The sequence below is a fragment of the Pan troglodytes genome, chromosome 18 (genome assembly GCF_028858775.2).
Source record: "Pan troglodytes isolate AG18354 chromosome 18, NHGRI_mPanTro3-v2.0_pri, whole genome shotgun sequence".
NCBI lineage: Eukaryota > Metazoa > Chordata > Mammalia > Primates > Hominidae > Pan > Pan troglodytes.
The window spans coordinates 66344317-66370343 of NC_072416.2; the positions used below are offsets into that span (position 1 = coordinate 66344317).

General features: G+C 46.2%; 3 protein-coding genes and 1 non-coding gene across 64 annotated transcripts in view; 2 read left to right on the plus strand and 2 right to left on the minus strand.

Annotated features, from left to right (window-relative positions):
* The window catches only part of SLC7A6 (solute carrier family 7 member 6), a 36583-nt gene extending 34601 nt beyond the window's left edge, over positions 1-1982 (plus strand). For 8 of the 12 annotated variants that reach the window (XM_063797317.1, XM_063797322.1, XM_063797323.1 and 5 more), the window contains one exon: positions 193-1982. In XM_063797317.1, the coding sequence (XP_063653387.1) occupies positions 193-287 (95 nt within the window). In that variant the 3' untranslated portion in view covers positions 288-1982. The remainder of the gene's footprint in view (positions 1-192) is intronic. The other 4 variants (XR_010152394.1, XR_010152396.1, XR_010152395.1 and 1 more) reach the window with 1 other exon arrangement.
* SLC7A6OS (solute carrier family 7 member 6 opposite strand) lies at positions 1133-13909 on the minus strand. The gene is made up of 5 exons (XM_511054.8): positions 13702-13909; positions 13302-13580; positions 6994-7200; positions 5345-5465; positions 1133-4370 (listed from the first exon to the last, which is right to left on the minus strand). The coding sequence occupies exons 1-5, from the start codon at positions 13891-13893 to the stop codon at positions 4240-4242; spliced, it is 930 nt and encodes a 309-aa protein (XP_511054.3). The 5' UTR covers positions 13894-13909; the 3' UTR covers positions 1133-4239.
* PRMT7 (protein arginine methyltransferase 7) overlaps positions 13910-26027 on the plus strand; it is a 49993-nt gene continuing 37875 nt past the window's right edge. For 12 of the 50 annotated variants that reach the window (XR_010152386.1, XR_010152375.1, XR_010152374.1 and 9 more), the window contains exons 1-4: positions 13910-14066; positions 18532-18616; positions 18891-19041; positions 24407-24443. Coding sequence is in view for 24 of the 50 variants with exons in the window: in XM_063797285.1 (XP_063653355.1) it covers positions 18947-19041; positions 24407-24443 (132 nt within the window). In the remaining 26 variants the exon portion in view is untranslated. Of the gene's footprint in view, positions 14079-14099; positions 14478-15013; positions 15149-18531; positions 18617-18890; positions 19042-24406; positions 24444-26027 lie in introns of those variants that run through there. The other 38 variants (XR_010152385.1, XR_010152382.1, XR_010152379.1 and 35 more) reach the window with 23 other exon arrangements.
* On the minus strand, positions 16203-16304 carry LOC112205960 (small nucleolar RNA U13). The gene has a single exon (XR_002940092.1). It is a non-coding gene; the product is annotated as a small nucleolar RNA U13 (small nucleolar RNA).

Consider the following 26027-nt stretch of genomic DNA (forward strand, 5'->3'; position numbering starts at 1 on the left):
TTGTGCATCAGACTCTGGTTGGGCATGGGACAGAGGATGATGAGGCTTGTTGGGAGACAGGGGCAAAGCCTGATATAGGGTACTTAAGGGGCAGGTGGGGAGGGAGCCATAGATGTTACTAGTCAGCCTTGTTCAGGTTAGGGCTGTAGCTAGATGTTTACTAAACCCTGTGCTTGCTCTATTTTCATTTAGCTGCTATCACCAGAGGCACCCAGCAGCTTTGCTTTTGTGTCCTGACTGAGCTTGATGTAGCCGAAGAAAAAAAGGATGAGAGGAAAACTGACTAGAGGTCAGAGGTGGCTTTCTGAGGCCTGGAAGGCAGGCCAACCAGCAAAATCCTGATAACAAGACTCTGTGGGCCCAACTCTCCTGAATTAAAGGAGCCTTTTGACCCACATCATATAGTGGGGCTCAGGGCCAGTGCTCACTCTTATTGGTAAGCTATAGGAGGAGACTCAGGATCTGGGCCAACCTCAAGGTGGGGGCTTCAGAGGGTGGGGGGAAGATTGGGGAACGGGGGGACTGGTCATTTAGTTTTACTCCTGATAGGTAGATGCAGCTCTTACAGATATTTACTTGGTAAAGTGCAGTGGGGAAGAGGGAATGCTAGGTTGATAGGGCTGGTGGCTTCTGAATTTGGTATTTGAACTAGGAGTCCCTATAGAGGGGCTGCTTTATGGGAAGTTTTTCTCTGACCAGGTACAACACCTGACTTTAAAGGCCTGAAATGCTACCATTTCTTCCTCTGGCTCAAAATTCTTCCCTGGGGAGAGAGTTATATTCCCTTATTTATTGATATTTAGTCCAGAACACCAGTTCTAACGAAGCATGCGTGTCTCTTCATCTACAGGATGCAATAGGCTGATTGTATTTAAAAATCAAAGTACCCAAAACTGAGTCCCTTTGGGCTCAGAAATGTCTGTGGTATTGGGTCAGACTCTGACCACAGATTTTATGCTGTTTAGCACAATTTCTATTGAGTCTTACCTGCAACAATGAACCTTAAAGATTTTTTTACTCACGTACCTGTTACACTTTAGCATACAGATAGATCATAGATCACGTTACAAGCACTTGGCTCAGGTCCAGCAGGGACATATGAACAAATTCCTGAGTCAGAAGTCTGTTAATATTGCTGTTTTGAAGGACAATCCTTTATTTTACTTGAGACCTTACATCTTTGTTCTAGCTGACAGTAAATCTCTGGGTTTCTGTTACGAACTCTAAGAGGGCTGAAACTTCTGATATTCAGGTGGATCACCTGAATTCTCTCAGCTGTCAATGGCTTGGAGAACATCTCATGGGCCCAAGTCATCAAATAACCTGTTCCTCTCTGTAAGGGCAGTGTGAGGGACTGCTGTGCAGACCCAAGCAAGCCCACCCTGGTGCTAGGTCATTTCACTTTTCTGAAAACCTCACATCAGGCTGCATCCTCTTCTGTCCCTGGCACCAGGCTTTGTTTACACTTGGAGCCACCTTGGTGTGGGTCACCAGGACAGTGTACTCCTCTCCTGCCAGCCTCCCCTTCCCCGAGGTGTGGTGGCTGCAGTCTCAGGAAGAGCTTGGTACTTGTGGGGACTTCTGTTTTCTCCCTGTGGAGATCAGTGAAGACTGGGAGGAAAGCTGCTTCAACCTGAGTCCGGCTCTTCAGCAGGCTGCACAAGTGGAAGCAACTAATTCTGGTGCTCAGGCTGGGCTCTCCACCCAAGTTAGGCCTGCTCTGGCCTAATGGATCTTACTGTATGAGCAGGACGGCTGCATTGGATTGTACAACTGTTTTGTGATGCCCCCAGACACTGTCATCCTGGGCCGAGAAGAACCTGCTAGCTTGACATACCCCATGGGCTTCTTATCCTTAGGTTTTGGAATTGGTCAACAGTGAGGCAGTCTCCCTTCCTGACCATTCTTCTCCACCCAGTCACAGATAAGGGAATAACCCTGGCCATATATTTGCTCAATAAAGATTGAAGGAAGCATGGTCACAGTTGCCTTGGGTTCAGAGCATAATGCGTATGTGAAGCATGGGGTGACATTCCTATTGTCATGGGTTTGGGATTTATAACGGCAAATTCCTGCCCGACGACAGGGTGTCTTATGCAAAGGCTGACTTGCCTGAACGCTAAGAACATGACTTCTGTCTAAGCTAAGCTGGCACCCATCCCAGGGCTCCTCTGGAGCTAATCCTTTAAGCAAAATGTGCTTGCCTTTTAAAGATCCCTGACCCCAGCTTTAGCTTTCTCCACCAGATAACCAGCTAATCCCAGGAATTTGCTGCCCCCCACCAGTGGCTTCTAGGGAAAGCAAGGACCTCACATGTCAGGTGCCCTAGTACTTGCTTAGTGAGCCATGTCATCCTCCTTTCATTTTTGGATGGTGACAGCATTTTTCCCCTCTGTGCTGGATACAGACTTCTCCCAGGATCCTCTCTTTGGGAGCGAAGCCAGAGGATCCCTACAGCACTCAAGCTTCATGGTGGAATTAATTTCTGCCAGCTCTTTGTTGTCTGTCTCCTTAAATCCTTTTCCTGCTGTGCTTATTATCCCTTTTGCAGTGAGTACAGTTTATTAAGTTGTCAGCCCTTTAATATTGGGGAAACTTAATGAGTATAAATAGCAGGGAGCACATTGTAACAGCACAGTGTTTTGTTTTTTCACCCGGTTGCTGTATGAGAATGGCTTTCAATCCTTTGTTTCTATGCCTACAGACAGAAAGCAAGATGTCTAATATTAGACATACAAGTTGCTGCCTGTTATAACGGTGAATTATACCTTTGTGCATACCTAGGATGTTTGTTGTTTTAATTAGCTGCAATATATACGGCCTGTGTACACAGAATTTAATCACTTCGGCAGGTTGAACAACTCCATGTAGATAAGAGCAAGTGTAGGCAAAGGTTTAGAAAATGGACATAAAGTCAAAGAATGATGGCAGGTAGGATGAAGGAGAGATACTTAGGAAATCCTAAAAGAGACGGCAAGAAGGTACCTCCCTGTGTAACTCACCTTCCCCCAAGACAGTGAGTAAGAGACACTCACAGGCTATGAGGGTACACCCCTAGCTGAATGTTCTGTGTTGTTTCCTTAGACCTGTGGTGTCTGCTGCAACAGCTACTAGCCACGTGTAGCTAATTACATTAAAATGAAATAAAATTAAAAGCTCAGTTTCTCAGTTGCGCTAATCACATTTCAAGTGCTCAGCAGCCACCCGTGTCTACTACTACACAGTGCAGACACAGAACATATCATCACTGCAGATAGTTCTACTGGACAATGTTACGCTAGAATAAACACCAAGGCAGTCAGTTAAGGCAGCTATGGTTTGGAAAGGCATACGGACAGAGTCTGCTTAGAAGAGATACAAGTTGTAATAAAATTGATCCTGTTGATAGTAGTTTGTTTTTGTGGTGGGTGCTGTGAAGAGTAAACATTACTCAGTGGAAAGCTAAGTTCAGAAGGTACTTTGTTTTTCCTCCCTTGCCTTAAGTCCTTGGTATTTATAATCAATGCTGAACCTTCTATTTCACTACCGCTCCCTGTTTTAGATATTCAGATTTAAAAGGTTTTCAAAGAATTACTTTCTTCCATGTTCAAAGCTAGATTTTACTAAACACATGTATCACATTCATATATATTGTTTCTTGGCCCCACTGCCAAAGGAAGTCAGTCAGTAATTTCACAACCATCATCAGAGTTTGGAAGCAGAAATAGCTGTTAACTAAAATCTCCCACTGCTCAGACTACTTTCTGCCCTAATGGCCATTACTATCCAGTCTGTATTGCTACAAGGGACCCACTGGTACTCCTTTTAGATTCTATCAAAAGGAACAGGGTTTTCCTAGAGGCAGGCAGCCTGGTGGTATGGCACAGCAGAAGCTTACTGCTAATGAAATGGGAACCTCCCCCTCCCTTGTGGTTTCAGCACAGAACCTGAATGCCAGGAAAAATTCCTGGGCCAAGAAGCTAAAGCTAAAGAAACCTTCCTTTTTTCAACGTTTTTTTTTTCTTTCAAACTGTAGGGTCACTTTTGACTGAGGCAAAGGGGTCCTACTGTAAGTGGAAAAGACTCACTCCCCTAACATAAGTTTTCACTGTGGTGGGATGGTGCCGCCCGATATGCTTGATATGCTTTTCCTTCCACATGTTAAGCTAGGAAACCTAACAGGATGTCAGCAGGGCAGTTAACTCTGGACTCAGAGCCCTCAAGGGCATGTGGCAGAACCTCATGGACATCACAAGACCATCAGTCTGAATCCAGGTCGTGGGGGCTGTCATAGCCGAACTCCTTCTGCACATCCAGAGGGTACTTGCTCCACATCCGCTGTCTGCTGCTGCCTCTTTCCTCCTCACTCAGGCTGTTGTAGTCAGCAGAGCCTAGAATGACATCCCGGGAATGGATTCTAAATGTGATTTTCCTAGGCTACTGCAGGAGCCCCTTCTCTTCTCAGAAAGGTCTGTTTTTGTTCCCGATTGTAATGCAAAATCCTTGCTCAATAAATAAAAAAGAATATAGAATTTTTTTTTTTTTAAAGAAGGAATCACTTTCCTATCATCTAAACCAAGTTCCTTCACACTGGAGTATTTTGTCACTTCTCCCCTCCGTGGAGTATTTTGTCACTTCTCCCCTCCGTATAGGATTTTTTTTGTTGTAAGAGTTGTAGTCATATTGTAAATATTTTTGTACCTTTCTCCTTTTAACGTGTTATTGACAAACCTCCCCAAAAGAATATGCAATTGTTTGATTCATTTCTCTGTTATCAGACACCAATAAATTCTTTTTGTTGGGCCTTCTTCTCTCTTCTTTAATATAGTTACTATGGGAATTATGTTGTCAGAGCATCTTTCTTCTTCCCCCAGGTATTATGTCTGTGTTGCATCTTTCTCAAAACAGTTGTACATGCAGCAGTTTTTTGAGAAGTTAGATAACTGATTTGTGAAAACTCTGGGCTTATTCCTACTGGCAAACCTCTCTCTTCATTGGTTTCTTGACTGGGGCAGGGGAAGAGACAATGAGCTACATATTTTACATAATCTCAACCACTAAAATTCATGCAGAACCATCTCATTTGGAGAGAAAATGAGGCTCAGTGAGGTGAAGTAACTGCCCAAGAGCCACAGCAAAGTAATGACAACTACAGATTTGAATCCAGGCCTGATGGATTATTACACCCCCAGGAGGCCCCTGGGAAACACTGGTCTTTGGGTCTCCTACAGCATGGCTCAGTTGCGGCTGGGCTGCTGGCGCTCAATGACAGAGAAGGAAAGGCAATTAAGATGCACCTGTCAACTATGCCTGCACCTCAGTCTCAGATCCTACCAGTCCCTCCCGGTCTGGGGCTGCCACCCACCTCTGGAATCCTCATCTCCATCACTGCTCTCCTCCTCTGGGTACTCATTGCGCCAGTTATTCTCACTGTTCTCGTCATCTTCATCGTCGTAAATGTCCTCTGGTTCTTGATCATCATTCACCTACACATCTCAACACAAACATGAGTCCAAGTCAAAACCTCTAAGGTTATGCTCTGGGGGAAGTTGTTAGCATACCAGCTTGAAGAGATATCATGTAAAAGTGCCCTGTGAAAAAACTGCAGACTAGTAGTTTGACTCCATTGCACAAGAGGCTATGAGAGGGAGATAATAGCCCCCTTCCACTCAGAGCCCAGCTCCACAATGATAGGACATGCTGGACTCCATGAGAAGGGAACACAGGGAAAAGAGGAGTGATGGCTCTGAGCGATTCCTTCAAATTCCAAAGGTCAAAATCAAAACCCAAGCGTAAGAGGTGCGGAAAGGCAGGAGGAAGGGCCATGCAGTGGTCCAAGGTGGGTACCTGACTGCAAATCTGTCCTAATGCAGGTGCAGGATGCAGTGCTTCTTGATTATAGTCTGAGCATGACCATTAGGTGCCACCTTAAGTTTTCTTGTTAATCATTTTAGAATTTGAGAATAGGCTGGGCGCGGTGGCTCACGCCTGTAATCCCAGCACTTTGGGAGGCCCAGGTGGGTGGATCACTTGAGGTCAGAAGTTTGAGACCAGCCTGGGCAACATGGTAAAACCTTGTCTCTACTAAAAATACAAAAATTAGCCAGGCATGATGGCATGCACCTGTAGTCCCAGCTACTTGGGAGGCTGAGGCAGGAGAATCGCTTGAACCCAGGAGGCGGAGGTTGCAATGAGCCAAGATTGCACCATTGCACTCCAGCCTGGGTGACAGAGCGAGACTCCATCTCAAAAAAAAAAAAAAAAAAGATAAGGTGTCAGCTAGGTGTGGTGGCTCACACCTGTAATCCCAACACTTTGGGAGGCCAAGGTGGGAGGATCACTTGAGCCCAGGAGTTCAAGACCATAAGACCAGCCTGGACAACATAGTGAGACCCTGCCTCTACAAAAAAATCAACAAAAATTGGGCATCATGGTGCATGCCTGTACTCCTGGCTGCCTCCTTGGGAGGCTGAGATAGGAGGATTGCTTGAGCCTGGGAGATAGAGGCTGCAGTGAGCTCAGATAGCACCATTGCACTCCAGCCTGGGTGACAGTGTGAGACCTTGTCTCAAAAAAGAAAAAAAAAAAAAGAATAATGTCAGGACGTTAGCTTTCTTCATCCGAGGTTTCTCTACTTCTAAGGTACGAATTAAAAAATAGATTTTGTTGTCACTCATGTTAAGAATTTCTGATTTTATCGTCTTTATCTTATCATAAGCCCCATATACATATTTCCCCCCTAAGAATGGATAGCTATAAACAATAAAGGTGATGTTGCAAACCTTGTAAAATATTCATTAATGTAAAAATGATCAATCTAAGATGATCTTTCCCCAAATTCCCTGTACTATAAAGTCAGGTTCCTAAAAGTCACTTAGAATAAATTCTTCTTTTTCAGGAGGAAAAGAACTAAGGACAATGTTGTTCAGGAGTGGAGCCCAGGGAAGCAAAGCATTCTGATTAGATTAAGAGCTTAGGATGCCTCATGCCCCGTCTGCTCATGGGTCCCCTTACCAGCTCCCATTCTTGGCTGTAGGGCTGCACGGAGAGGATGTTCTCAATCCAGCCTGGAGTGGCCGTCTCCAAGTAGTAAATGTCATACACATAGTCATCGTGTTTTTGTTCTTCCTGGCGCCTGACTCCTGGTCCATCCTCAGACACAGTCAATCGCTCACGGATCAACTCTACAGAATTGCAGAGGATCACATCTGGGTCAGATGTCTGTAAAGAAACCACAGATTACACACACACGCATGACCCAAAACATGATGTTCCAAGAGGAGGAACCTATGAGTTGGGTGAAGGAAGGCTCCCTACAGTTTTTTTTGAGATGGAGTCTCACTCTGTCGCCCAGGCTGGAGTGCAGTGGCGTGGTCTTGGCTCACTGCAACCTCCGCCTCCCAGGTTCAAGCGTTTCTCCTACCTCAGCCTCCCAAGTAGCTGGGACTACAGGTGCGTGCCACCATGCCTGGCTAATTTTTTGTATTCTTAGTAGAGATGGGGTTTCACTGTGTTAGCCAGGATGGTTTTGATCTCCTGACCTCAAGTAATCTGCCCGCCCCAGCCTCCCAAAGTGCTGGGATTACAGGTGTGAGCCACCTTGCTCAACTACAGCTCCATAGTGTTGTGGTCAAGATTCTTATCCCCATGAATTCCTAGTCTTTTAATTAATTATTACATTAAAAAATCAAGAATCTCTGTAAAATTAATGTGTAGTTCTTATTTTAAGATAGAAACGTACAAGATAGGCTCCTGCTCTTTTGTGCTTGGCTCTCACACCTATAATCCCAATGCTTCGGGAAGCCAAGGTGGACAGCTTGCTTGAGCCCAGAAGCTCAAGACCAGCCTGGCCCACATGGCAAAACCCCCGTCTCTACAAAGAAATACAAAAATCAGCTGGGTGTGGTGGTGTGCACCTGTAGTCCCAGGTACTCAGGAGGTTGAGGCTGCAGTGAGCCGTGATCATGCCACTGTACTCTATCCTGGGTGACAGATTAAGACTTATCTCAAAACAATGAAAGAAAAAAAATATGGGAAGACTGGCCTAAGGAGAGGGGAAAGACAGAAGACCTGGCCAGTCTTGACCCCAAGCTCTGAGTCAGACCTGCTTCTATAGGTCTTCTGAGATCCTTTGGTATTATACAATGTTCTCTCTTTGGGGATCAGTAGGTCCACCGTAGCACCCCTATGGCTGAACCTGAAATGAGTCTCTATTTTGTGTGGCCTCCTGTAGAAGCCAACAGGTGTTTCCTGGTGACCTCTACCATTGCCCATCATTTGGCTTGCCATATATTGACATCCTACTTTTAACCACAAATTGGGAATGGGCTCACCTATAGTCTTTCTACTGGAAAGAACAGTTTGAAATGCAATGCCCCAGAATAGAAATGGCCCAGGTAAGATGTGCTCCAGTGCTGACAGGCTGTATTATCCAGGGGCCTGGTAGCATGGGTCAGTTTGTTAACCACAGGGACATGCTGCAGATGGCTCCTCTTGATAGGTTCATCACAGGACACTGCACAGCTCCAAGCAGACACCACGCAGGAAAATGGGGAAGATCCCATGGCCAAGGCAGACAAGGGGAGACCAATGCTATAATTTACAGACTAAGGAATTCTTCCTTGCTCCAAAGTCAAAAAGAAGCTAGAGATGCCAGTTTTTCTGCAGAACCTTAAGCAAACTTAAAGTTACCGATGACAAAAGTCCTGGCTCCAACCCCTAAGTCCCTCCACTCAGTCAAATTATGCAGCCATTAAAATATAAGATTGCTGGGCACAGTGGCTCATGCCTGTAATCACAGCACTTTGGGAAGCCAAGGTGGGAGGAATGTTTGAGCCCAGGAGTTTGAGACCAGCCTGGGCAACATGGCAAAACCGTCTCTACAAAAAATACAAAAATTAGCTGGGTGTGGTGGCGCAGGCCTGTGGCTCCAGCTACTTGAGAGGCTGAGGCAGGACGATCACATGAGCCCAGGAGGTGGAGGCTGCACCGAGCCGTGATCATGCCACTGCACTCCAGCCTGGGCAACAGAGCGAGACGCTGTCTCAAAAAAAGGTACAAGACTAGCAATACAGAAAAATGACAGATACAGAATTTTGTACTCAGAAGGAAATAAACCAGTTCTATTCTACCTACTTTTGGGTTGATGGTAAAATGGGAGATTTTCCTCCTTTGCTATATTTTTTCAAATTTCCTATAATGAGCATAAATTATTTTCTTTTTCTTTTTTGAGATGGAGTTTCGCTCTTGTCACCCAGGCTTGAGTGCAATGGCGTGATCTCAGCTCACTGCAACCTCTGCCTCCCGGGTTCAAGTGATTCTCCTGCCTCAGCCTCCTGAGTAGCTGGGATTACAGGTACGCACCACCATGCCTGGCCAATTTTTGTATTTTTAGTAGAGACCGGGTTTCACTATGTTGGTCAGGCTGGTCTCAAACTCCTGACCTCATGATCCGCCCACCTTGGCCTCCCAAAGTGCTGGCATCACAGGCATGAGCCACCGCGCCCGGCCTATTATTGCTTAAAGAGGCGGTTTTCATTATGTTGCCCAAACTGGCCTTGAACTCCTAGCCTTAGATGATCTTTCTGTTTCAACCTCCTGAGTAGCTGGGACTAAAGGTGTGCACCACTCCTCCTAGCTAGAAGAAAAATAATTATTATTATTTCTGTAGAGATGGAGTCTTGCTATGTTGTTCAGGATGGTCTTGAACTTCAGGCCTCAAGCAATCCTCCTGCCTTAGCCTCCCAAAGTGCTAGGATTATAGGACTAACCCACCGTACCCTTGCTGAAAATTATTTTGAAGTCTATGTCCATGTGTATTCATTCATTCATTCATTCATTCATTCATTCACTCAGAATCAGGGTCTTGCTCTGTCGCCCAGGCTGGAGGGCAGCAGTATGATCATGGCTTACTGCAGTCTTGAACTCCCGGGCTCAAGTGCTCCTTTCTTGGCCTCCCAAAGTATTGGGATTACAGGTGTGAACTACTGAGCCCAGCCCATATTTTCAGTTTCACTACACACAGCATTTTGTACTGTTAAACATGTATATTTTCGCCCACAATCAGTTTTCATGGTTATCAGTTCTAAGGGTCCAGACAGTTGTATGTGTCAACCTCTTGGATATAATTTTTAACCTCCATGTATAGTGTTGCAATGAATGTGCCATTTCCTGCATTTGAAAAGTATCTCACTCATAAGGTTTTTGTGAGGATTAAATGAGTTAAATTAAAATAAAATATAACAAGTACCTAGCACGCTATTTGACATAATTACTTAGTCAATCAACAGTAGCATTTGTTAATATCATAGCTTAGCTTAGCTGTTTGCTTCTGCTGAATTATCTCCCTAGGATAAATCTTGGAGGTGAGACTACTAGTTAAAAGGAACTGAAGTCCTTTAATTTTTAAATTTCCTATTAAATTTATCTAATAGGAATTTATTTGCTTAAAATGTAAATTGTGTCAATTTAAGGAGAAATTCATTGTAACATAACATAGAAATGCTGTCATTTTTAAATTTCCTTAGAAATTTTTAATTTTAAAATTTTCCTAGATTATGCATGGCTTTAGATCCAAACAATAATAAATTTACATATGTAAAACATGGCTCCCATGCCATCCTGTTTTCCAAAAGGCTTGCATCAATTTTATTCCTACAATTGTGTATGCTTTTAATCATTGCCTTGCCAGCATTGCTATCAACTACTTTTTTCCTGCTAGTCTAGTATGCATAAAACCTCAAGCATGCTTTAAGCTTAAATTCATTTTTCCCCTATAATTACTCTGTGCAAACATTTTTGGTATTGCTTTACTGGAAAAATCTCTGTTCATATCGGTCATCAGTTTATCTCCTAGTTTTCTTTATAAAATTAAATTAGCTATTTACTCTTGTTTTTTGAGATGGAGTTTTGCTCTTCTCGCCCAGGCTGGAGTGCAGTGGTGCAATCTTGGCTCACTGCAACCTCTGCCTCCCGCGTTCAGGCGATTCTCCTGCCTCAACCTCCCGAGTAGATGGGATTACAGGTGCCCGCCACCACGCCCGGCTAATTTTTGCATTTTTAGTAGAAATGGGGTTTCGCCATATTGGCCAGGCTGGTCTTGAACTCCTGACCTCAAGTGATCCACCCGCCTCGGCCTCCCAAAGTGCTGGGATTACAGGCATGAGCCACTGTGCCCGGCCTAGTGAACTATTTACTTGATTCAATTCCACGGAGCACTGGTTTACTTTACACATTTTATAAGTCATGCATTAGTCTGGAATGTTTTGGTGAAAGATGTGGCTATGGACATCATACACAAATTGCTATCCACTTACACTAGCACCAGCTGGGCGTGATGGCTCACGCCTGTAATCCCAGCACTTTGGGAGGCTGAGGCGGGTGGATCACCTGAGGTCAGGAGTTCAAGACCAGCCTGGCCAACGTGGCGAAACCCCGTCTCTACTAAAAATACAAAATTAGCCGGGTGTGGTGGCTCATGCCTGTAATCCCAGCTACTCGTGAGGCTGAGGCATGAGAACTGCTTGAATCCAGGAGGCAGAGGCTGCGGTGAGCCGAGATCGCGCCACTGCACTACAGCCTGGGCGACAAGGGCGAGACTCCATCTCAAACAAAACAAAAACAACAATAAACAATTACACTAGTACCATTTGCTTGTTGCTTGTGGATTCATTTTGAATTATAATTGTTTTAAAAGTTTCAAAAATAATTAAAATGAGTTCTATAAAAATGTTTATCAAGAGAGGGCATATTGGCTAGGTGCAGCGGCTCATGCCTGTAATCCCAGCACTTTGGGAGGTTGAGGCGGGCGGATCACTGAGGCCAGGAGTTCAAAACCAGACTGGCCAACATAGCGAAACCCCGTCTCTACTAAAAATACAAAAATTAGCTGGGTGTGGTGGCTCACGCTTGTAATCCCAGCTATTTGGGAGGCTGAGGTAGGAGAATTGCTTGAACCCGGGAGTTGGAGGTTGCAGTGAGCCAGCATCACGCCAATGCACTCTAGCCTGGGCAACAGAGTGAGACTCTGACTCAAAAAAAAAAAAAAAAAAAAAAAGAGAGGGCACACTTTATGTTGAGAATTTTCTGGTTTTTTTTTTAGAGACAGTATCTTGCTCTGTTGCTCAAACCAGAGGGCAGTGACTTGATCACAGCTCACTGCAATCTCTAATTCCTGAGTTTAAGTGATCCTCCTGCCCCAGCCTCCCCAGTAGCTAGGACTACAAGCACGTGCCACAATGCCCAGCTAATTTCCTCTTCCTTTTTGTAGTGACAAGGTCTTGCTTTGTTGCCCAGGCTGGCCTCAAGCGACCCTCCTGCCTCAGCCTCCCAAAGCGCTGGGATTACAGGGAGTATTTTATTTTTTTTTGAGACAGGGTCTCACTCTGTCACCTAGGCTGAAATGCCACTGCTGCACAATCATGGCTCACTGTAGCCTTGACCTCCCCAGGCTCAAGTGATCCTCCCGCCTGGGCCTCCCTACGTGCTAGGATTAGGCGTCAGCTACTGTGCCCAGCCTCAAGGAGAATTTTCCATTTCTGTAGTTTTGCTGCATGTAGTAGACTTTTTTTGGAAGTGATTGCAAATGAAGTTAGCAAATGTAATATAAAGAAAAGCACTGGATTAAATGTGAGAAAACTTGCATTCTAGACCTAAATCTACCTCAAACTTGATATGCTACCCAGGACTATTCCTTTAACCTCTCTTTGATCAATTTTCCTACCTGCTCTATCTCTATTTTGCTCCAGTGATCCCCATCTCAGTCAGGGTGAAAGGCAATGTCCTTGCAAGTACCTAGCAGGCATCCTCCCCTCAAATTCCTTACTGCTCTCCTCTAGCTCACCGGGCTCCAGGCACCTTGCAAGGAGCAAAAGAAACGGCTTCAGGGCCTCTTTACTTTCAGGTTCTCTGCCTAGAAGTCCTCTCGATATGTGGAATACCCTGCCATTCACCTTCTGCAAGTCTTCACTCAAATGTCATTTCCTCAGTGACACTCTCACTGAAGTGGCACCACTCTTCCTGCTTTGTCTCCCCGCCTCCTTACATCCCTTATCATCATCTGACACTGAATAGACTTGTTTACTGTTTCTGTCTACCTGCATGTTAGGTCCTCACTGCTGTATCCACAGAATCTAAAAAAATACCTGGCATATCGTAGGCACGTAGTAAACACATGTTGGATGAATAACCAAATCTGTAAAATGAGGCCGTCACGCCGGATGGATCATCCATCCCCTTAAGATGAAACTGTGCTGCGACTGGGCCCAGTCTTCTTGCATTACCAACCTGGGAAGCCCAGCGACCACCTTCAGGGGCATACTCACTTTGCAGGAGCCTGCAGAGGCGGCTTCAGGTTCTCCCTCCTCGTGGACAAGGTCTAACAACTGAAAGCCCGAGTTCCCGGCGGCTTCTGGGTTCCCCGGCGTGTACTCGGACTCCTGGCCGCTCGAGGTGGTCCCCAAGGATCGGCGGCTGGAAAGCACCCGGTAGCGGCCCTCCTGCCGGACCTCCCGAGCCGAGGCGCGGAGACTGCGGCGGACACGCTGCTGGCTGTCCCGTGACGGGCGCAGAACTTCCCGCAGGAGAGGCTGGACTGGTTCCTCCTAGGGGGCAACAGGGGACGGAGGCCAGCGTAAGCAGGAGTTCGCGAGCGGGTCAGGGATCGGGTTTCGTACCGGCTGCACCCGAAGATGCCCTCCACACCAGCTGCACCACGCCCAATACCTGGGAGCACACAGTGGCCACCAAGTGGAAGACATTATTCTCCGCCGCTCTCTCCAAATCCTCCGACGTCTTCTGTGCCGCTGACTCGACCGCGTCGCTCCGGAGGCGTTTACAAGCGAGCACAAGAGCCTCGGCCGGCTCCGCACTGCGCTTCCGCTTCACCCGGAGCACAGCGGTCCTGGCGGCCTCCATAGTGGCTGCCGCTGAGCACTGTGGGAGCTCGCGGGGTGTGATGGGATAGCTTTCCAGTTCTGCTTTAGGACCCGCCCCCCAGCACGCTCCTCGACGCTGCGAGGTCCCGCCCCGCGTGCTGGCCGCGGTAAAAGTGGTAGCAGCGGAGGCGAGCGGAGGGTTTCCCGCGGCGGGTGAGGCGCTGGGTATGCTGGGAAGGTGGGGTCGTTTTGGGGTTCGGTGTGCAGCCAGCATGGTGTCCTTGGCACCAGGGTTTCGGCAGAGGAGCCTAGCGTGGGCCTACTTACTTGGACTCCTCCGCGTGGGGCAGCTCGGGACACCCTGGCCTGCAGGAGAGCGGGGTTTCTAGGCTGGCCTCGGCTCTGCAGTGCAGCCGGGTGCCTGCCACTCGCGGGGCTCTGTCGCAGTACTCGTGCCTGGCGCCTCCCCTCAGCCACAGAGACCGCAGTAGCTCCAACCATCGCACCCCTAACTGGGCCACGAGTTCTCTGATTGCCAGACCTGTTGTCTTTGCTACTCACTGTTCTGAGCAATTGGAGAGTCGTGTATTCACTACACGCCAGCCAGAGTGGTCCTGTAAAAGCGTAAGCCTAGTGTAGATATGCTTCTGCTTAAAACTCTTGAGTGGCTCCCAGTGCTTTTAGAACAAAATCCAAACGCCTTTCCGAAGTCGACAAGGCCCAGCTTGATTGAGCAGAAGATGTGATAGGAGATGAGGAGCGGGGGGCTTCTGCAAAAGTGCTTCGGTCGCTCAGGCTTTTGGCACATTTTGCTTATGCAACCTAGTTCTTTCTACCTTAGGGCCTTTTCTTGGGAAAGTTGGGGTAAGGATTCCTGACCTGTAAAAACTCTTCCCCAACTTTTATCCCGGTCTGTCTTGTAGATCTCAAATGCTAGTTTCCTCAGAGTCCTTCTGTAACCTTGGTTTTCTCTTTCTACAACGCTCTGTGTATTTCTTGCATTCATGTAGTCTGTAATTTGTATTACGCTCTCATTAGAGTCTAAGCTCTTGGAGGGCAAGGGTCTTCTCTAGCTTGTGGTGGTGGCTCCAGTCCCTAATATAGTGCCTGGCACATAGAAGGTATTTAATAAATTTTGTTATTTTATTTTTTCGAGACAGAGTCTCACTCTGCTGCCTAGGCTGAGTGCAGTGGTGTGATCAAGGCGCACTGCAGCCTTGACCTCCTGGGCTCAAGCGATCCTCACCTCGGTCTACCGAGTAGCTGGGACTACAGGCACGCGCCACTACACTCGGGTAATTTTTAATTTTAATATATGTATATTTATATATATATATATATATTTTTTTAAGACAGGGTCTCACTCTGTCACCCAGGCTGGAGTTCAGTGGCGCCATCTCTGCTCACTGCAACCTCTGCCTCCCGGGCTCAAGTGATTCCCCTACCTCAGCCTCCCGAGTAGCTGGGAGTAACTGGGACTACAGGCACAGGCCACCGCGCCCGGCTAATTTTTTTTAAAATTTTTTGTAGAGAACGGGGTCTCACTATGTTGCGCAGGCTGGTCTGGAACTCCCAGACTCCATATCCTTGCGTCTCGGCCCCTCAAAGTGCTGGGATCACAGGTGTGAGCCACCACCGCCTAGCAAATACATTTTGAATGAATGTAGTGGACCATCTGCTCTGCAGTCTGACGGGTAATACAATTAGGGCTTGGCATGGTGGTTTCTATTTCCTCCTTGTAAATGGCCATGCGAATTTACAACTCTTGGAGAATGAGGAGGGGTTCAGAGAATATCTCCTGAATCTGTAGTGTAGACTGCTTCTGGGAGAGAACAAATAATAATAGATGAGGGCATTTAGCCAGAGAAGGTGTGTAGTGCCCACCAGAAGAGGTTCATACCTTCATAAAATTGTTAACACAAGACATAGTTCCAGGTTTGTTTGTTTGTTTGAGATACAGTCTTGCTCTGTTGCCCAGGCTGGAGTGCAGTGGCGCGATCTTGGCTCACTGCAACCTCTGCCTCCCAGGTTCAAGCAATTCTCCTGCCTCAGCCTCCCAAGTAGCAGGGATTACAGGCACCTGCCACCATGCTGGCTAATTTTTTGTATTTTTAGTAGAGACGGGGTTTCGCCATGTTGGCCAGGCTGGTCTTGAACTCCTGACCTCAGGTGATCCACCTGCTTTGGTCTCCCAAAGTGCTGGGATTATAGGCGTGAGTCACCGCGCCTGGGCTGTTCCAGGTTTTGAAAAGACACTGTGGTCCTGGTTTTAGACTCAGCAACATCACAGACAAGAAAGGAATCCTATGGATTAAAGTTCTTCACTATAAGTTTTTTTTTTTCCCTCCAGTTCAAATGGGTAACGTGCCAATGTAGTAAAGGTTTGAGGGAGGCACGTCTGACACAGGCACATGAACACCCAGTCATCACGCTTATGAACTACAAAACGATGACTCTTAACCTTGAAGTGACTTCAGCATTGATTCCACATGGACCACAGGATTAGTATTTCAGGACTCTACCATATGGATCCTATTGATATGTTTGACACCTGGTCCAGTTTTACTTCACTAAACTGATTGATATAATGTGCATGATTGTCTAAGCCTTTCTAATTGGATGAAATGCCTTCTCCCTCCACAACCCCCTCCTTCTCCTCTTGCCTCAGCTGAATCCACCTTTTAAGCCTTCCCTGAACATTCAGTCAGATATGGCCATTTCTTTCTCTACTCCAGCATTTGTTGGACACAGTTTTCTAATGCACATTACAGATTCTGACAGTTCTAGATATTCTGTCTGTAAAATAAATGTTAGTACATGAGATAAAGTGGATTATAGCAATGTTGTTAAAATGCTGGTTGCAACCCATTGATGGGTCCTGACCAGCAAGTAAAAGTGCAGCTGGGTGCCGTGGTGCATGCCGGTAGTCTAGCTACTTGGGAGGCTGACGTAGGAGGATCGCTTGAGTCTAGGAGTTTAAGGCTGTAGAGTGTAATGATCATGCCTGTGAATAGCCACTGTGATCCAACCTGGACAGCAGGGAGATCCCATCTCTTAAAAACAATAAAAATGAAATAGAGCATATCAGAGGGCCTTGTTCGTAGGACGTCAGTATTGTTTTGTGGAACATTTAGTTGTATGCATACATGCAGGTACGTGTATTGAGTCTCATTGTAAAGTATATTTCTTACTGGGGTTATCAGAAAGTTTGAAAATCATAAGACTAGGGGATAGGTATGCTGAGATTTTAGAAGTAGAGTTTTACCTGGACAAATTGTCTACTTTGAACCTGACTGCCAGCCTGAGTTTGTTCAGGGAAGATTGTTTCTAATCTATTTGCTTTTTGTTTGTTTGTTTTGGTGATGGAGTCTCACTCTGTTGCCCAGGCTGGAGTGCAGTGGTGCGGTCTCAGCTCACTGCAACCTCCGCCTCCTGGATTCAAGTGATTCTCCTGCCTCAGCCTCCCGAGTAGCTGGGAATACAGACGTGCGCCACCATGCCTGGCTAATTTTTGTATTTTTAGTAGAGACGGGGGTTTCGCCATGTTGGCAAGGCTGGTCTTGAACTCCTGACCTCAGGTGATCCGCCTGCCTTGGCCTCCCAAAGTGCTGGGATTACAGGTGTGAGCCACCGTGCCCAGCCTGTTTCTCATCTATTTGTGTAAGAATTCCATGTTTACTTACTCTAGATAACTTCAAAAGAAAAAAAACTCTGGCCAATAAAATGCCATAGGAATGTTTAGGGATATGTGGAGTAGGCGTTCTTTCTAAGTTTTCCTGAAGATGCACCAATGTTTAACAAGAAAGGAAGGGCAGTGTAGAACACCTATTGCTTTCTGCATGGTAAGAGGGATGGGTATTGGGAGAGCCCACACCTGCTGAGGAGTGCCTTTAGACTTTGAGCGGTGGTGTTTCTCTCCCTCCCGGAAATAGATCTCTTTGGGGAGACAGGCCATACAAGACGTGAATCTGGTGACATTTTACTTGTTTGAAGCAAAATTTTTTTAGATGATGGAGGGTTTTTAAAAATTGCTTTTAAAATTAAAATTTGAATAGATAAGAAGTAATCACTATAAAAAATAATGAAGCATAAGGAATGCTAGTATTAGCTGGGTGTGGGGCACTCACTTGTAGTCCCAACTACTGGAGAGGCTGAGGCAGGAAGAATGCTTGAGCCCAGGAGTTTGAGTCCAGCCTGGGCAACATAACGAGACGCCATCTTTTTAAAAAAAATAAAAAGAAAAAGAATGCTAATATCGTGAACATTTATGTTCCCACCACCCAATTTAAGAAAAAGAACAATACTTTTGAAGTCCACTGCGTACCCCTCCTTGATCCCATCTCTTTCCCTTCTCTTTTAGAAGTGAACTATCCTGATTCCTTGCTATGCTTTTTAGTGTGATCCCTGAAGAACGTATCACTCCATTTTGCATAGCTATAAATTTCATAGAAATGGAATCGTATTGCATGTGTTGTGTGATTTGCTGTTTTTGCTCATCATTATATTCCTGGGATTATCCATTTTTAGGTTTATGTGTGACTGTAATTTATTGTTTAGATGAAAGTTTTCCTGGTTTGACTTGCTCTATCTTCATATTTTTCCTTAAGCTAAGGGTTCGGTATACGAAGGCAGTATTGGTGGCACTTCTTTAACAGCACCCCATCTCTTCTTCTCCTAGCCTTGAGGGCTGCACCTAGATGAACCTGTGAGGCTCATTTGAACCTTTTGGAAGCACCGAAGCCTGCTGAAGTTTCCAGACATCTGTATGAATCTGTTGCCGTTTTTTAATGTTATATGCTGAATATAAAACCAAGTAACTCCTGCTGGAAACATTTACAATATCGATTAACAAATACTATCAATGGCTTTGACATTTTTGTCAGTTTCTTGATTTTTTTCCCCGCTTTTGTCTCCCCTTCCCCCCTCCACATTTTGGGGCATTGTGCTGTTAATAGATTTTTTTTCTGTTTGTTTGTTTATATACCTCCTGTTTCCTTCTGATGTTAATAGATTTCTGACAGTCAGACTTGTCCACAGGAACTCAACTGGCAAGGCTGCTTTTCTGTGCTAAAACTGGGGAGCTAGTGGGCACCATGAAGATCTTCTGCAGTCGGGCCAATCCGACCACGGGGTCTGTGGAGTGGCTGGAGGAGGATGAACACTATGATTACCACCAGGAGATTGCAAGGTACTGGGTTGGTTTACAGCAGGCTGCAGCTGGGTGGGGCACTTGATCTCAAAGCAGATGCCTTGGGCTCCAGTCTGAGCGTGGGCTAGGCTGTCACCCAGTGCTTATGATGAGGGCTGGTGTTGGTCCTGAGCAGGTCTGCTCAGCCAGGTAGGTATATGTAGCAGTTAGGCAAAATCATGCCTGTTTGGAGAGTCAGACATTATGTAGCAGCCTTAGCAGAGCCTCAGCATCTGTTTAACGGAGCAAAGAAAACCCAAGCCTCAGTAGTGTTGATGAAGTTGAATCATTTACTTCCCTTACTGAAATGGTGACATGTTCATCATATGGTTAAATTCTTTTGAATGAAAAAAATGAAAATGGTTTTTTTTTTCCCTTAGAAGAAATATTTAAAAGTATGTGAGTTGTTGGCCAGGCGCAGTGGCTCACGCCTCTAATCCTAGCACTTTGGGAGGCCGAGGTGGCCAGATCACCTGAGGTCAGGAGTTCGAGACCAGCCTGACCAACATGGAGAAACCCCGTTTCTACTAAAAATACAAAATTAGCTGGGCATGGTGGCTCATGCCTGTAATCCCAGCTTACTTGAGAGGCTGAGGCAGGAGAATCACTTGAGCCTGGGAGGCAGAGGTTGTGTTGAGCCGAGATTGAGCCGTTGCACTCCAGCCTGGGCAACAAGAGCGAAACTCTGTCTCAAAAAAAAAGTATGTGAGTTGTTATGTAGCAATCATTAAGTGTATTCAGTGTGCCAGCATTGTGCTAAGGCTGTGGATACCAGATGAAGAAGATCCTGTTCTCATCTTCAAGGACCATGCAGTTTTGTGGAAGAGACAGGCACATACAAAATTACAGCGCAAAAGCCAGGCACGGTGGCTCATGCCCGTAATCCCAGCACTTTGGGAGGCAAAGGGCGGGCGGGCGGTGGAGGGGGTGGTGGCGGCTGATCACTTGAGGGTCAGGAGTTCGAGACCAGCCTGGCCAACACGGTGAAACCCCGTCTCTATAAAAAAAAATTAGCTGGGAGTGGTGGTGGGCGCCTGTAATCCCAGGTACTCGGGAGGCTGAGGCAGGAAAATCACTTGAACTCGGGAGGTGGAGGTTGCAATGAGCCAAGGTTGTGCCACTGCACTCCAGCCTGGGTAACAGAGTGAGACTCTGTCTCAAAAAAAAAAAAAAAAAAAAAAAATTACAGCACAGTGAGATAAAGGCACAAGAGGTCATGGAAGCAGCAAGAACCAGCTGGACTTGGGGTGGGAGGTAATGTTTGAATAATTTCTCAGTTCTAAAGGAAGAGAAGGTGAAGTTTGAGCAGCAGGGATTACAGGTAAGCTTTCAGATGAGCCAGTTTGTGGCTGGGTGCAGTGGCCTACACCTGTAGTCCCAGCTACTTGGGAGGCCAAGGCAGGAGGATTGCTTATGCCCACGAGTTCAACATAGTAAAACACTGTCTCACAAACAAACAAAAAAAGACCAAAAACAGGCTGGGCACAGTGGCTCATGCCTGTAATCCCAGCACTTTGGGAGACCAAGGCGGGCGGATCACCTGAGGTCGGGAGTTCGAGACCAGCCTGACCAACATGGAGAAACCCTGTCTCTACTAAAAATACAAAATTAGCCAGGTGTGGTGGCGCATGCCTGTAATCCCAGCTGCTCGGGAGGCTGAGGCAGGAGAATCACTTGAACCTGGGAGGCGGAGGTTGCCATGAGCCAAGATCGCGCCATTGCATTCCAGCCTGGGCAACAAGAGCTAAACTCTGTCTCAAAAAAAAAAAAAAAAAAAGAAAAAAAACACACACACACAGATGGGCTATTTTGGGGAGCAGCTAGCAGTTTAGTGCAGCTGGAGTGTGGTACAAAAGTACTATGGTAAGAGAGGCTGCCGAAAGCATAGGTGGGGTCATTTTGTAAAGGGTGGTAGCAAAATGCAGGAAGAGGAACATGAGTTTAAGTCCAAGCTTTGCCACTTCTTTACTCTCTTGGCCAAGTTACTTCTCTGAGCCTTAATATAAAATAATATATACTTCAATATAGTAATACATTATCTCACAGTATAATACAATTATCTTAGAATTGTTTGATGATTAAATGTAATACAGTATCTGGTGCAGAATTAGGGCTTAAAATATTTACTTTCTTTTCTTTTCTTTTTTTTTTTTGAGACAGAGTCTCGCTCTGTTTCCCAGGCTAGAGTGCAGTGGCACGATCTCTGCTCACTGCAAGCTCCGCCTCCTGGGTTCACGCCATTCTCCTGCCTCAGCCTCTTGAGTAGCTGGGACTACAGGTGCCCGCCGCCACGCCCAGCTAATTTTTTGTATTTTTAATAGAGACGGGGTTTCACCGTGTTAGCCAGGATGATCTTGATCTCCTGACCTTGTGATCCGCCCGCCTCGGCCTCCCAAAGAGCTGGGATTACAGGCGTGAGCCACTGCACCTGCCCAGGTCTTAAAATATTTCTAAACATTTTGGACATTATTTTCTTGTTTTATTGTTCAGATGGAGTCTTACTCTGTTGCCTTGGCTGGAGTGCAGTGGCGCAGTCTCGGCTCACTGCAATCTCTGCCTCCCAGGTTCAAGCGATTCTCTTGCCTCAGCCTCTTAGGTAGCTGGGATTACAGGCACCTGCCACCACACCTGGCTAATATTTGTGTTTTTAGTAGAGACTTGGTTTCACCTGTTGGCCAGGCTGGTCTTGAACTCCTGACCTCAGGTGATCCACCTGCCTCTGCCTCCCAAAGTGCTGGGATTACAGGTGTGAGCCACTGTGTCAGGCCTGGACATTATTTTCTGAGTGATATATTAAACAGGAGAGAAAGAGGATTGGATTGCATTTTGGAACACTCACTGAGAGCGGTGTGGAGAGGAGAGCATTTGGGGATATTGTAGTCCCAGAGCTGCATAGTCCCAGAGACAGCTCGGGGGAACTTGAGTTTGGTAACTCACTGGATATGATGGAGGGAGAGAGAAGATTCAAGAAGCACCAAGACTTCTGGTTAGAATGACAAAGTGGATGGGGCCTGCAAGGGAGGAATGGGTGGTGTGGGGAGGGGAACACGATGGAGATTGGGCGTTTAGATTTGGACATCCACATAGAGATGCCAATGGCAGATAGAATTTTGGGTCTGGAGACAGAATTTGTAGTTGTTGGAACTGAAACTGGGAGAGGTTGCAGTCTCTCAAGGGGGTGTGGAATGTGAAAGGTAGAGGGCTGAAGAAGGAATCCCGGAATAGCTGAGGAGGCAAAAGAAGGGCAAGGGAGATAGCCAGCATGGAAAGGAAGAAAGAGGGAGTGTCTAGCAAGGTCAGAGGCACTGGGAAGTCCCAGATACTGATGACTGACATCAGCTGCAGGAGTGAGCTGGTGGTGGTTACCGAGAGTGATGTCAGTGGAGTGGTGGGCAGTAAGTGTGAAGAGGCCAGGAAGGTGGTGAGTGAGATGCCTTTTAAATAGTGAGCAGAGGTAGAAAGGACTACATTTCAGCTAAGCATCCATAGCTGGCTTCAGATATAAAACCTTGATGTGCCATTAAAAAAAAAAAAAAAAGAACCCCCTTCTTTCAGTGCACCGCTCTTCAAAGTGTGGAATGTGGACCACCTGTGGCACAATTGCCTGGAGCACATTAGCCCAGCCTTCTCAATAAGAGTGAGAGAGAGAGAGAGAGAGAGAGTGTGTGTGTGTGTGTGTGTGTGTGTGTGTGTGTGTGTTCTGGGACTCTGCATTTCAAGTAAGCTTTCTAGTGATTCTAGTGTTGACCCAAGGCTGGAGGGCCTCTGTTTTAATGTGAGCTCCTTAGCTGTCCCCTTGAATTCCCAGAAAGCGTGGGAGGGCCTGCCTAGTTCTGGGTGCTCATCCCGACCCCGCCTGAGGGTTTTCAGTGTGTGAATTACTGCAGTAGGAAATATGGAGAAGTGATTCTCCTCCCTTTACTACGGTATTGGTGAACTCTTTAGTTTTCCCTGATGATGTTAAGTGAACGTGCCCAGTGGGGTACCTGTCACATATACAGTGGGTGTATGTGAGTGCTTCTCTTTCCCCGGCTGCTCTCCCTAATACTGCATCAGTGGTTATCCCCAGGCACAGATGTAGGCAAGGTTAGGTCAAGTATTAGGCAGATTGAGTCTGAGTTTTTCCTGAGGAGGAAAATGTGTAGCGTATAGCAAGATCAAGATGCTAGTGGCTGTGGAATTACTGTGACAGGGCTAACTGCCGAGACCAGCTCGGTCGTGGAGACCCTAACCCAGTGGCGCTAGAGGAATTAAAGACACACACACAGAAATATAGAGTGCAGAGTGGGAATTGGGGGGCTGACAGCCTTCAGAGCTGACAGCCACGAACAGAACTTTACCTACATATTTATTGACAGCAAGCCAGTGATAAGCATTGTTCCTATAGATTATAGATTAAAACGGGAAACAAAGGGATGGGCTCTGGCTAGTTATTTGCAGCAGGAACATGTCCTTAAGGCACAGATCACTCATGCTATTGTTTGTGGTTCAGGAACGCCTTAAGCGAAAGCCGCCCTGGGTGGGCCAGGTATTCCTTGCCCTCATTCCGGTAAACCCACGACCTTCAGTGTGGGCATCATAGCCGTCAACGAGCATGTCACAGTGCTGCAGAGATTTGTTTATGACCAGGTTTGGGGCCTGTTTTTGGCCAGATTTGGGGGCCTGTTCCCAGCAGCTAACTACTGGAGCATTTTTAGGTCTGAGAACATCTTTCTCTGAGACTTTTTTCTGCAGCACTAAAGAATAACAGCTTGAAACTCTATTAAAATAAAGTGGCCAGGTGCAGCGACGGATGCTTGTAGTTCTGCTGAGGCAAGAGGATCTCTTGAGCTAAGGAGTTCAAGGCTGCAGTGCCCAATGATTGAGGCTGTTCATAGCCACTGCACTACAGCCTGGGTGACATAACGAGACCCTGTTTCTAAAAATAAACAAAAAAATAGGCCAGGCGCGGTAGCTCACACCTGTAATCCCAGCACTTTAGGAGGCCAAGGTGGGCGGATCAGTTGAGGTCAGGAGTTCGAGAACAGCCTGGCCAACATAGTGAAACCCCATCTCTAATGTAAATACAAAAATTAGCCAGGCATGGTGGTGAGCACCTGTAATCCCAGCTACCTGGGAGGCTGAGGCATGAGAATCACTTGAACTTGGGAGGCAGAGGTTGCAGTGAGCTGAGATCGCACCACTGTACTCCAGCCTGGGTGGATGGGGTGAGACCCTGTCTCAAAAAAATAAATAAAGATAAAAGACAACCAAAAAATAGTTTAAAATAGATGACACGTTTGTTCTGTTTAGCAATGTGTTTATGTGAATACTCTTGTGTGTTGATGTGTATCATGCAAAGGTTACTGACTTTTTTGTTTTTTAGGTCATCTTATGCAGATATGCTACATGACAAAGACAGAGTAAGTGTAAAAGGAAACTATTATCTTGATGTGGGGTGTTTTGAAGTCTTGGATTACAAGAAGGTTAAAAATCCCTGGGGGTCATGATGTTAAATGATACTGAGAGGCGTATGGTGTAGAAGTCAGGAAATCAGTTGGGAGGCTGGGTCCTACTTCTGGCTCTATTTTTGTTGTTTAATCTCCCAGCTTTATCAAGATAGAACTGACAAATAAAAATGGTCTATGTTTATGGTAATACAATGTGATGAATATATGTGTATGGTGTAAAATGATTGAATCAAGCTAATTAACAAATCTACCACCTCATACTTTTCTGTGTGTGGTGAGAACATTTAAGATCTACTCGCTTAGTAATTTTTAAGTGTACATTATTAACTATAGCTCACAATGCCGTACAGCAGATCTCCACAACTTATTCATCCTGTCTGACTGAAACATCAGATCCTCTCCCTTAGCAGGTACCATTCTCTGGGCTTCTGAGTTCAACCTTTTTTTTTTTTTTTGAGACAGAATCTCGCTCTGTCACTCAGGCTAGAGTACAGGGGCGAGATCTCGGCTCACTGCAGCCTCAGTCTCCCGAGTTCAAGCGATTCTCCTGCCTCAACCTGCCTAGGTGTTGGGATTATACCTAGTATTGGGATAATACTATTATTATACTATTATACCTAGTATTGAGATTATAACTTGGGATTACAGGTGCGTGCCATGACGCCTGGCCTTCACTGTAGTTTTAATTTCCATTTTTAATTTTAATTTTATTTTTTTGAGACTGGGTCTCTGTTGCCCAGTGCAGTGGTGTGATCTCGGCTGCACTGCAGCCTCGACTTCTCGGGCTTAAGCGATCCCCCAACCTCAGCCTTCCCAGTAGCTGGGACTACAGGCATGCCACCATGCCTGGCTAATTTTTGTATGTTTTGTAGAGACAGAGTTTTGCTGTATTGCCCAGGCTGGTCTGGATCCCCTGAGGTCAAGTGATCCACCCGCCTTGGTCTCCCAAAGTGCTGGGATTATGGGCATGAGCCACTGCGCCCGGCCATCGTGTGCTTGTTTACCATGTGTATATCTTTGTTCTAATCTAGGGTTATGAACATAGGTGTGATTCTTGATAGACACTGCCACATTGCCTTCAAAAAGGGTTCCAGATTCACTGTAGTATCTTCAAAACTGGGTCATTAAAAAGTGACAGCTAATTTAATGGCATCGTTAAAGTGAAGGCTGTGCCATCCCTGGTTTACAATTGAGGACGCTGTTCATCAATTTTTTTTAACTTAAAAAATAAATAAAACAAGGCCAGGCACGGTGGCTCATGCCTGTAATCCCAGCACTTTGGGAAGCCGAGGCAGGCAGATCACGAGGTCAGGAGATCGAGACCATCCTGGCGAACATGGTGAAACCCCGTCTCTACTAAAAATACAAAAAAAAGCCGAGCGTGGTGGCGGGCAGGGCCTGTAATCCCAGCTACTCAGGAGGCTGATGCGGGAGAATGGCGTGAATCTGGGAGGCGGAGCTTGCAGTGAGCCGAGATCGCACCACTGCACTCCAGCCTGGGCGACAGGGAGACTCCGTCTCAAAAAAAAAAAATTG

What these genes read in the sequence shown, in the direction of transcription:
- SLC7A6OS (XM_511054.8), bottom strand. Translation starts at nt 13,893, where the DNA reads ATGGAGGCCGCCAGGACCGCTGTGCTCCGGGTGAAGCGGAAGCGCAGT. An exon ending in TGGCCACTGTGTGCTCCCAG is followed by an intron (nt 13,581 to 13,701) that starts GTATTGGGCGTG and finishes GTTGCCCCCTAG; the next exon opens with GAGGAACCAGTCCAGCCTCT. An exon ending in ACAGCCAAGAATGGGAGCTG is followed by an intron (nt 5,466 to 6,993) that starts GTAAGGGGACCC and finishes TGAGATGTGTAG; the next exon opens with GTGAATGATGATCAAGAACC.